This window comes from Sphaeramia orbicularis, chromosome 11 (assembly GCF_902148855.1).
Source record: "Sphaeramia orbicularis chromosome 11, fSphaOr1.1, whole genome shotgun sequence".
NCBI classification, from domain to species: domain Eukaryota; kingdom Metazoa; phylum Chordata; class Actinopteri; order Kurtiformes; family Apogonidae; genus Sphaeramia; species Sphaeramia orbicularis.
The window spans coordinates 37,586,098-37,598,334 of NC_043967.1; the positions used below are offsets into that span (position 1 = coordinate 37,586,098).

Genomic DNA, 12,237 nt, shown 5'->3' on the forward strand with positions numbered 1-12,237 from the left:
TTGAGAAATTTATTAAGAAATGCACTTGACAGATTTTTATTTAAAAAATGTAATAGCATAGTTCATTATGTAATAACAATCCAAATTAACATAATTTCAGAGCAATTTAGAAGAAATTAGTCACAGGAGCGACAGGTGATGTAATCAGAACTTTAACCACACACTTTAAAGATTAATTTAGTACATTACATTTTCCTGAAAATAAAAATGTGTCAAGTGCATTTTGTAATACATTTCTCAAATTGTAATAACTTACGACATCATGCGAAAAAATTTACTACATAATGCATTGAGGTAGTTTATTACAAAATGCGTCAGTTTATTACATAATGTGGCTTTATTACAAGATGACGTGACATTCTTATTACATTTTGAACTTTTATTACATAATGGGAATTTATTACATAATGCGGCTCAACACACCTGTAGTCAAAACCAAAGGTGGTGCAGTCAAATATTGCATGTGCGACTTTTTTTTTTTTTTGGCCGGGTAATGTTTTATTGAATAAGCGTTGAAAATGTTGCAAATGTGCATCACTGGTGGTGTGAATAGTTTGCACTTTTTTGACATTTTTTTCATTGTGGTTTTGGTTGAAAAAAAAAGCAAACAACACAAGCACCTCATATAGATATTTTGATATTCATGATGTTTCTGAAAAAATGAATAAAACACAAGCACAGACGAGCGTGCAACCACACAGGGATAGAATATTCGCCTCTATTTGTCCACATGGTGCAATCTGTACCGTATGTTACATAAAAACCATCTACCTTGTGTAAGAAGCTGAAGGGTCCTGACCTCCTCCCGGACACGAAGCTGCAATACTTGCTGCAGAATGTGCTGCCTCTGAGCTTCTTGTATGATGCCCATTCTTTCCAGCTTTCTGTCTGTCAGTCTCATCAGAGCCCGCCCTGTAATGAGATAAAAAAATAAAAAATAAAAAAAAGCTGTACTTTGGGGTTGTAAAAGAAGTAGTGGGAAGCCTGTGGGAATTCAACACGCGCAGCTGGAGACGCTATAAAGAAAGATGCAGATAAAGCATTTATGTGAAAGAACAGAGTGAGCAAACAGACACACAAAAGCATCCATGCACACAAACTCCAACGAAAACAGTCTAAGATTACAGACACATAAATACCATATTACCATATTGAGAGTAAATGTCTGAAGCTCTTAAGCTGCAATTTGTTTAAATTTCACATCCAAAACTCTAGTCTGAAGTATATCCCTTCCAAAACACTGCATATTGTTAAATAATTAGCTGTGGTGTACATCCCTTGGGCTAAAAATCCCTTACAGCTCCTTCCTTAATTGCAAATCCTTGTATAAAATTCATAATTTAATCATCCAATCAGTTTCTATGAGGGGGATTTGGGCTACTGATAGACTGTGAGTATAGTACGATATGATTATTAACGCTTGTTACGGGTGCCTTCGGAACACGTGGGATGGTAAGCAGATGAGAGGATGATAATGCAGGGTAATTACTGAGCATTATGTTGAACTCCGACAGCTCCCCTTTTCTCCTTTGGCCTGATGGATTCCTCAGCAGAGGATGGCTCTCATTGGTTCACAGCTGGGATACCCATTAGTCCCATCAGGGCTCTTCAAGGTAAGTGTGGCACATTCTTCTACCCTTTTTCACTCACTTTGTTTAATACCCTCTGTGCATTTTTAAGGCCTGGTCATTCAGATTACACTGACAGCAATATCACTTCTCCATTCATGCAGAGCTGGAGACAGGACTCACATCCTTCTGTTAAAGCACAGGTGTCAAACATGAGGCCCGGGGGCCAAATCCGGCCCACCAAAGGGTCCAGGATGAATTTGTGAAATGCAAAAATTACACTATAAGATATTAAAAATCCTTTTAGTTCAGGGTCCACATTCCAACCAATTCAATCTCAAGTGGGTCAGACCAGTAAAATACTATCATAATAACGTATAAATAATGACAACTCCAAATGTTTCTCTTTGTAAATGTAAATAATTTCATGTATTTACACTAAAACAAAGTAAAATTTTGCAAAAAAAAAAAAAAAAAAAAAGCAAATAACCTGAAATGTCTTAAGTACAATTTTAACAATATTCTGTCTGTTATTAAATGTTTTGTGTATTTGTAGATCCACTGTGATCTGTACGTTATAATGTACATGTGGAAATGATAAACTGAGGCAGAAAATTGTTAAAATTACACTTTTTTTTCAGTTTGTTCATGTTATTCACATCTTTTGAAGGATAGTTTGTAGATGTAAACCTTTTCATCATGTAAATTGACTTTTTTTGCTCTAAAACATCGAGGAAAGTTTGGAATCGACATGACTTATATATTATTATGTTATTATTTTACTGGTTCAGCCCACTTCAGATCAAATTTAGCTGAATCTGGCCCCTGAACTAAAATGAGTTTGACACCCCTGGGTTAAAGCAAAAGTAGGAATACTACAGTATAGAAATGCAGAATGGCTGCTTTTAAAGTAGTTTATTATCATAAGATGATATGACGAGGTTCCAAGGTCAAGTTAGTCATTGAATGAATGTATTTAATATTTCTATATATATTTTTTGTTATTTACAAATTTTATTTTATTTTTTATTTATCTAGTTCTCGTAGTATATAGTATGTAGTCCTATGTGTGTGTGTGTGTGTGTGTGTGTGTGTGTGTGTGTATATATATACAGGGTGGGGAAGCAAAATTTACAATGAACATTTAGTTGTTTTTTCTCAGCAGGCACTACGTCAATTGTTTTGAAACAAACATATATTGATGTCATAATCATACCTAACACTATTATCCATACCTTTTCAGAAACTTTTGCCCATATGAGTAATCAGGAAAGCAAACGTCAAAGAGTGTGTGATTTGCTGAATGCACTCGTCACACCAAAGGAGATTTCAAAAATAGTTGGAGTGTCCATAAAGACTGTTTATAATGGAAAGAAGAGAATGACTATGAGCAAAACTATTACGAGAAAGTCTGGAAGATACTATTAAAGAAGAATGGGAGAAGTTGTCACCCCAATATCTGAGGAACACTTGCGCAAGTTTCAGGAAGCGTGTGAAGGCAGTTATTGAGAAAGAAGGAGGACACATAGAATAAAAACATTTTCTATTATGTACATTTTCTTGTGGCAAATAAATTCTCATGACTTTCAATAAACTAATTGATCATACACTGTCTTTCAATCCCTGCCTCAAAATATTGTAAATTTTGCTTCCCCACCCTGTATACATATATATATATATATATATATATATATATATATATATATATATATATATATATATATATATATATATATATATATAAACTTCCTTTTTCTCTCTCTCTGTGATTTTTACCTCCACCAAGGAGGTTATGTTTTTGCCGGCGCTGGTCAGTCGGTCGGTTGGTCGGTCGGTCAAACGACAAAATAACAACAACAAACGACAAAAATAAATACATTATTAATAATAATAAGAAGAAGAAGAAGAAGAAGAAGAAGAAGAAGATAAAGAAAACAAAGTAAATTGAATTATACATGCTCGAAAAGGAGTAGGAAGAAGTAAAAACTTATATACTCCTACCCCCAATTACTATTCATTATGATCACTATATAGCAATTATTATTTTGCATGAATATCAATGTAATAATAATAATAATAATAATAACAATAATAATAATAGTGGGGCGACACGGTGGTGCAGTGGTTAGCACTCGTGCCTCACAGCAAGAAGGTCCTGGGTTCGATTCCAACACCAGTCGAGGGTGGGACCTTTCTGTGTGGAGTTTGCATGTTCTCCCCGTGTCTGCGTGGGTTCTCTCCGGGTCCTCCGGCTTCCTCCCACCATCCAAAAACATGCACTAATAGGTTAATTGGTTAATCTAAATTGCCCATAGGTGTGAATGTGAGAGTGATTGTTTGTCTCTATATGTTCAGCCCTGCGATGAACTGGCGACTTGTCCAGGGTGTACCCCGCCTTCGCCCCTATGTAGCTGGGATAGGCTCCAAGCGACCCTCGTGACCCTAGTGAGGATAAAGCGGGTTCAGAAAATGAATGAATGAATAATAATAGTAGTAGTAGTAGTAGTAGTATAACAATATCATACATCCTTTTTCCTATATACGCTAACATGATAATACCCATTTACAACTTATCCTTCCAGATATGAATAAAAACGATCTATTGAACGATCTATTGCAGATTATTACGGCTGTTCCCATGCTACCACCTTGCTGCCACAGCACAAAAGGGAGCATTTGAGGAAGCTAAGTGCACTTAGGTGTTAATGCTATAATGTTGACTGTGTTAAGCTAATTTTCCCCTGACTTCACAAAAGAAGGCCTTCACTCTGCACTATGGCCAGATGGGGCTAATATGCTAAACACAGTTAAGATGCTCTGACAAAATGGCGCTTAAAGTATCCATTACATAAACACCGGGGAGCTAAGTAGAGTCATAAAGTAAGGAGGAGAAGTAAGAGGAGCATATTAAACAGGAAGATACAAAGACAAAAGATTAGTGAGGTGGAAAGAGAAAAGTACATGGATGAATCAAGGTGGGGGTGGGGGGGTGGGGGGTTGGGAAGATGTAGAAATTGACAGAGAAAACCGACATGCACATAAAACATGCTGTTATGGGTCTATAAATATTGACCAACCATCACTTGGCACCTCATTGTGTAACCAAAGATAGATCGGCATAGCAACAGAGGTACTGTTTTTCTCTGCTTCGATAATGTCTGTCTTAAATAACAGCAGATAAGAGATAAGAGACACATTGCCAGGGGTGTCAAACTCATGTTGTTTCAGGGGTCATATTTAGCACAGATTGATCCAAAGCGGACCAGAACCAGTAAAATAATGACTTAATAACCTATAAATAATGACAAATCCAAGTTTTTTATTTTGTTTTAGTACAAAAAACCCCCAGTTAAATTATGAAAATATTTACATTTTACAAAAAAGATGTGAATAACCTGAAAAAACTGAAATTTCATTGGAAAAATCTGTGCAATTTTAACAATATTTTACCTCGACTTATTATTTATACATGTACATTTACACACAATGTTACAATAACATTTGGTAACAGGCAGAATATTGTTAAAATTTTGGAGTTTGAAACTAAAATTTGAACAATTTCTACAATATTCCATCTCTTATTATTAACACAACTCCAGATCACAGTGGATCCATAAATGCACCAAACATTTAGTAACAGGCAGAATATTGTTCAAATTGCTCATTTTGGGTTGTTCATCTTTGTTTTTATTTATGTATTTATTTGCATTTTATTGTGAAAAAATACTTTCATAAATGTAAATATTTTCACGGTGTCATTTTATTTTTTCACTTAAATTTTTTCTACATAATTTTTCACAAGGAAAATTTGTAGTTGTCATTGCTTATGGGTTATTGCAGTGGTTCACAACGTTTTTTGGCTCGTGACCCCATTTTGACATCACAAATTTCTGGTGACCCCACTCATTCAAAACAGAGACATTTAATTTGGCTAAAATTAATTTGTTTTTGATCATGTAATAGTTTGCTATGCTATGTTGCAAAAAAATGTTAATTTTAGACAACCTTTAGACTATATAATGTAAATTTTTATTAGTATGTTTTAATTTTTTAATTTTGTTTTATAAATTATTAGAAATTTTAGGCAACCCCAGACATTCAAAACGTAGACATTTTTTTTGCTGAAATTAATTTGGTTTTGATCGTGTAATAATTTGCTATGCTATGTTGCAAATAAACGTTCATTTTAGACAACATTTAGACTATATAATGTACATTTTTCTGAGTAAGTTTTAATTTAAAAAAAATTTTTTTTTAAATAAATTATTAGAAATTTCAGGCAACCCCAGACATTCATAACATAGACATTTTATTTGCTAAAATTAATTTGGTTTTGATCGTGTAATAGTTTGCTATGCTATGTTGCAAATAAATGTTCATTTTAGACAACATTTAGACTATATAATGTAAATTTTTATTAGTAAGTTTTAATTTTTTAGTTTTTTTTAAATAAATTATCAGAAAGTTCAGGCGAACCCACTCATTTAAAACACAGACATTTATTCTGGCAAAAATTAATTTGGTTTTGATCATGTAATAGTTTGCTATGCTACGTTGCAAATGAACATTCATTTTAGACAAGTTTTAGACTATATAATGTACATTTTTATTAGTAAGTTTTAATTTTTAATTTTTTAAAAATAAATTATTATGAAATTTCAAGCGACCCCAGACATTCAAAACGTAGACATTTAATTTGCTAAAATTAATTTGGTTTTGACCATGTTATAGTTTGGTATAATATGCTGCAAATAAATGGTAATTTTAGGCAATATTTAGGATATATAATGTAATTTTTTATTAGTAAGTTTTAATTTTTCATCAATTACTAGAAATTTCACGCAACCCCATTTGAATTTCAGGCGACCCCACGTGGGGTCCCGACCCCAAGGTTGAAAATCAGTGGGTTATTGTGTTGTTCTTTGTACTGTAGATCACATTGGTCTGTATGTGGAACCAAAACCAAAATGATTTGGACAACCTTGACTGTTCAGGTTCATTTTTGCACTTTCATCCCACGGGCCGGAATGGAACCTTCAGCGGGCCAGATTTGGCCCCCGGGCCGCATGTTTGACACTTGTGCATGACGCGATACTTTTAACATGTCCATGAAACTTTTTGAAACTAATTATCAAGGTCTGCATATGATCAAAAAGGGAGTTTCTATCAATGAATCCTCCAGTTCCATTTAATCATTCATTAAAAACCAGTTTGTTTAATTCACTTAATAAAGTTTCCGAAGCGTTCCCAGCCCACACATACTTAAATAAATCATGTCTGATATCTTCTAACAAGTCCGTAAATGTATTAACACGGGCAGGTGGAGCACCGCAGATATCTGCAATATGAGCGGCTTGATGACTCTGGACACACTGCCAGTTCTCGGCGGTGGGTTGCCAGTTCGCTCCTCCTTCCGGTCTGCAAGGCAGCATCAGCAGGGTGGAAAGCTTCTGTAAGGAGTCCAAGCTTTCACTCTTTTTGCCCTGCAGTTCTGAGTCATTGGCTTCAACAATCCCACCATGCCTCAGCTGGGAATTTTTCAAACCACAATTAATACACTGAGCAGTGTAGCATGGCCATGAGGAGAGGAGGAGGAGGAGGAGGAGGAGGAAGAGGAGGAAGAGGAGGAGGACAGCAGCAGAAATTGGTCAAGAGGAAATAAATGAGGCAAGAAAAGGAGAGATACTTGAAGATAAGTTGTGTGAAAAACAAAGTGAAAGAGCGAAGAATTGTAAATGTCGAGGTGATGAAAAAGACCAAAAGGAGTCTGCGTGGTGAGTGGAAATTAAATACCACGGCAAGTTCAGTGTTGTTAATTCTAATGTTAATTCATGGGGGTTCCGGCGTTGGCTTTAGTTCATTTGGCAACACAACACAAAAAGACGATAGCAAAAACAGACAGCATGGCAGAAAATCATCGACTTCACCCCAAAACACGAATCCTTACGTGTACAGGGTGGGGAAGCAAAATTTACAATATTTTGAGGCAGGGATTGAAAGACAGTGTATGACCAATTAGTTTATTGAAAGTCATGAGAATTTATTTGCCACAAGAAAATGTACATAATAGAAAATGTTTTTATTCTATGTGTCCTCCTTCTTTCTCAATAACTGCCTTCACACGCTTCCTGAAACTTGTGCAAGTGTTCCTCAAATATTGGGGTGACAACTTCTCCCATTCTTCTTTAATAGTACCTTCCAGACTTTCTCGTAATAGTTTTGCTCATAGTCATTCTCTTCTTTCCATTATAAACAGTCTTTATGGACACTCCAACTATTTTTGAAATCTCCTTTGGTGTGACGAGTGCATTCAGCAAATCACACACTCTTTGACGTTTGCTTTCCTGATTACTCATATGGGCAAAAGTTTCTGAAAAGGTATGGATAATAGTGTTAGGTATGATTATGACATCAGTATATGTTTGGTTTCAAAACAACTGACGTAGTGCCTGCTGAGAAAAAACAACTAAATGTTCATTGTAAATTTTGCTTCCCCACCCTGTACACTCACACTGTCATTCCCTCAGTTAGAAGGATTTTAAGGCATGTAACATCATCTGATATCTGACCTTAGGTAATATCTTCTTTTCTGTTAGTGTTTCTTATTACAGGTTTCACACTGGTGGAAATGTTCCGCAAACTTTAGGAACATATTGTTAACAGAAACCGACAGTGTTAGCTAGTTAGTAAGAGAGTAAGTGTTAATTACCAGCGTTCCTAATATCAGGTAGAATCATGCTGAAAATGTTATGGAATAGGGTAAGTGAATATTTTGTGCATATAAACTCATCTCTAAAACTTGTTGTCTGGAAGCATTATAATCAGCCTAATTCAGTTCTTTATTCATACATTGTACCAACTATTTTTATATTTATGATACTCCACACTTATTATTTAATTCTTTTATGCATTTATCTTGCTTACTTTAGCTTGGTTTACGGAACATGATTCATTTCAAGTTTTCTGTTTGCAGATCTAACTCCTACCTACCTACTTCTAACTTATATACCTACCTTCCAGTGGCGATTTCTCACAGACTGCAAGGGAAGCTCGGCTTCCCCTAAAATTACGAAAATTAAATGGTTAAATATGTTCGGTTGTGTTGACATTTCATTGACTACAGATGTGTTAGAACACGTTCATCTCACAGACGAGTTCGTTCAGAATCAGCTTTATCACAAACCAACAGACTCGATGTTGTTCACTTCTCATACATTCCCGTTGCGCTGTTTTCTCATTCGATCTCTGCTCAGTGCATTTGTCCGTAGACGCTCAGTGTCCATGCACTTCAATGGGACTGAGTGGAACTGTTTTTTTCATTGCCTCAAAACTGGACGGTAATTGGATAAATACCACGATGTTGTCCCGCCCCCGGACGCTCGGCGTCTCTGGGGGTGAATGGAGCTGTGGGCGGAGCTCGGCCGGGCTGGACGCTGAGCTTCCACGTGCTGATTGGAGGATCAGTCAAAAGGCTGAATCCCATTTGATTGACAGCTATTTTCAGATCTCCTCCTTCACTGACACAGTTCAGTTTAATACCGTCACACATTCTGCTGTGAAATCAGAGAAACCACTACGAAATTACTCGGTCATTTCTTGCACTGTAAATAAAACACACTCATTGTACTTCCTTGTTTCAATTTAACATAATTTCAACGTTTTCTTGTTTACTTGGTACGATAAGGTCACTGACCATTTTCTTAAAAAGGAACAGAGGGCCGAATTTATGTTTAAATAACTTGACTTTATGGAAGCCGACAATGAGCTCCCCCTGTCTGAAAGACGAGCAGCCGCCACTGCTACCTACCTACTTCATACATATATACCTACCTACCTACCTTCCTACCTACCTACATACCTCTTACTCATATACCTACTCTCCTTCCTGCCTACCTACTCCCATAGAATTAGTATTCTTATGCATAATAGTTGCTGACCATCATATATTGACTGTATTTACTGCTAACTGGTCTTCATATGTCTGCTTCAGCCTCTCCTCACTGAAAGCCTTTCTTCTGTCATTTATCTATTCAGATTTGCTGCCTTCCATACATCCATCTGTAGACCTTGTAGAACTAATTTCTTCCTGTCATACAAGCAGCAGCGGATGCAACCTGCAAGGATGTTGAGTACTAAAGCTGCACTGCTTGATAGGTCTTTGGTGTCAATGGGGAAAAAGATTCTATAATTACCTTTCAGTATATTGTAAATACACTGACAGCTTCAGAATAATCTTTATTGGTCTGAGAGGACCCAAGACTTCTGCATCTACTCCTTGCCTGTGTTTTCAGGCTGCAGAAACTCCAAGTCTGTGATGCTAATTTTCGCTAATCGCAGGTATTTATAGACATGTATATGACTGGCAGCAGTAATTACTGGTAACTGATGAGATTCTGTCAGATGTGACCTGGATGTACAGTCATGGAAAAAATTATTAGACCATCAAACGTCATCAAAAACAACGGTTATGCAATCAAGTACTAACTCCTGTGTTTTTGTTTGTAGTGAACTCCAATACTAGTCACTTCATGGAGACAATATGCCAAAAAAAACAAACAAAACTTTTGTTGTTAATTACAGTCTAATAACGACAACAAGGAATTAATTTACACTCAAACATGTTAGATTTGATTTATCAAGAACAGTCAAGTTATGGTAATGTTATCAGTTGCAGTGTATTGTATATTGTGTTGGCTAGTATGAAACTAAAATAACAAAATTCATGAATATACAAGAGAACAGCTGTAGAATAACTGTCCACTGCAGTGACCACTGTGCATGAAAGGGTTAATTTTCCACTCATTCTATCAGTGACTTTTATATTTATTAACCCTTTCATGCATGAATTATGAGAACCTTAGTCAAGATTTTTTTCTTGAGTGTTTTTATTCCTCCTTAGGCATGAAAAAACAATGCAATCAAGTTTTTTTAAAAAAATTTTTTCATGGTGTTACAAAAATGTCCACGCATTTAAGTTTTGAAGTAAAGAAACATTTAGAACCCAATATCAGAAAGTGATATTAAAACAATGAAATAATAACATTTTTAATGCTGCTAATCTGATGCTTTCTCACATTTTAACATATTCTAATGCTAGTTATTCCTCACTTCATGGAGATAATCTGCAAAAAAAAAAAAAAGATTTTGTCCAGCAAATGACAATTGATTTACACTCAAACATGTTAGTGCAGATCAGGTTGATCAAAAACAGCAAAATTACAGTAATGGTCTGAATGTCAGTGTATGGGATGGTGCATAAGCGTCCACTGTGTTGGCTGATATGGAACTAAAACAACAAAACCCATGAATATACAAGAGAACAGCTGGAGAATAACTGTCCACTGGAGTGACCACTATGCATGAAAGGGTTAATTTTCCACTCATTCTATCAGTGACTTTTATCTTTATTAACCCTTTCATGCATGAATTATAAGAACCTTAGTCAAGATTTTTTTCTTGAGTCTTTTTATTCCTCCTTAGGCATGAAAAAACAATGCAATCAAGTTTTTTTTTTTTTTTTTTTTTTTCATGGTGTTACAAAAATGTCCACGCATTTAAGTTTTGAAGTAAAGAAACGTTTAGAACCCAATATCAGAAAGTGATATTAAAACAATGAAATAATAACATTTTTAATGCAGCTAATCTGATGCTTTCTCACATTTTAACATATTCTAATGCTAGTTATTCCTCACTTCATGGAGATAATCTGCAAAAAAAAAAAAAAAAAAAAAAGATTTTGTCTAACAAATGACAATTGATTTACACTCAAACATGTTTCTGTAGATCAGGTTTATCAAAAACAGCAAAATTACAGTAATGGTCTGAATGTCAGTGTATGGGATGGTGCATAAGCGTCCACTGTGTTGGCTGATATGGAACTAAAACAACAAAACCCATGAATATACAAGAGAACAGATGGAGAATAACTGTCCACTGGAGTGACCACTATGCATGAAAGGGTTAAACTGACTCTGATCCATATCTGAGACTTGGCCTATATTGTAATAATATAATAAAATATGCATGACCTACTGTTTTATTCTGTGCTTATTTTTGAAGCGAACATACAATTAAATAGAAGCGTGTTTAGAAATATTTCATACGGAGACAATACCGTAAAAACATCATCCTCTGGAATTAGATTAATGAGTGTTGGGTAAGCACCAGTGTTGGGCTAAAGCAGATAAATCTAAAGCTAGAGCCCTGCGTGGTCAACCATGGCTTTGATGAATGAGACTCCGAAGTGCCGTGGTACACACATACAAACACACACATACAGACTCATCAGATATAAAATATGCAGACTGGGAAACGCTCGCTTACTTGTTATATATGCAATACAAATGCATACACACTTGATCTTACAAGAGTCCATCTAATTTTGCATGTGGTGCTAAAATGTCATGCTAATTATGGCTGTGTGTGGGGCAGCCGTGGGTAAGGACAGGAGTACAAAAGCAGCAAATTAACCTTCCTCTCCCTTCCAATTTCACAACCTGACTTCAAAAATGGTACTTTTCAGCCTTGACGTGTTTTGGCAGCTGTGCTGGAAGCCTGTGATATGGGAGAAGAATGTATTCTACCGCTACTTCTCAGGTAAATCTTCCACACCGGTCACACGTATTTCTCAAATCTCCTGCGCAGCTGTGTGTCCATATGTGTGTGTCCT

The 12,237-nt window shown here is 35.7% G+C and overlaps 1 protein-coding gene across 2 annotated transcripts in view; it reads right to left on the reverse strand.

Moving 5' to 3' along the window:
- samd12 (sterile alpha motif domain containing 12) overlaps positions 1 to 12,237 on the reverse strand; it is a 383,028-nt gene that overhangs the window by 211,074 nt on the left and 159,717 nt on the right. For both annotated transcript variants that reach the window (XM_030147094.1, XM_030147093.1), the window contains one exon: positions 772 to 912. In XM_030147094.1, the coding sequence (XP_030002954.1) occupies positions 772 to 912 (141 nt within the window). The remainder of the gene's footprint in view (positions 1 to 771; positions 913 to 12,237) is intronic.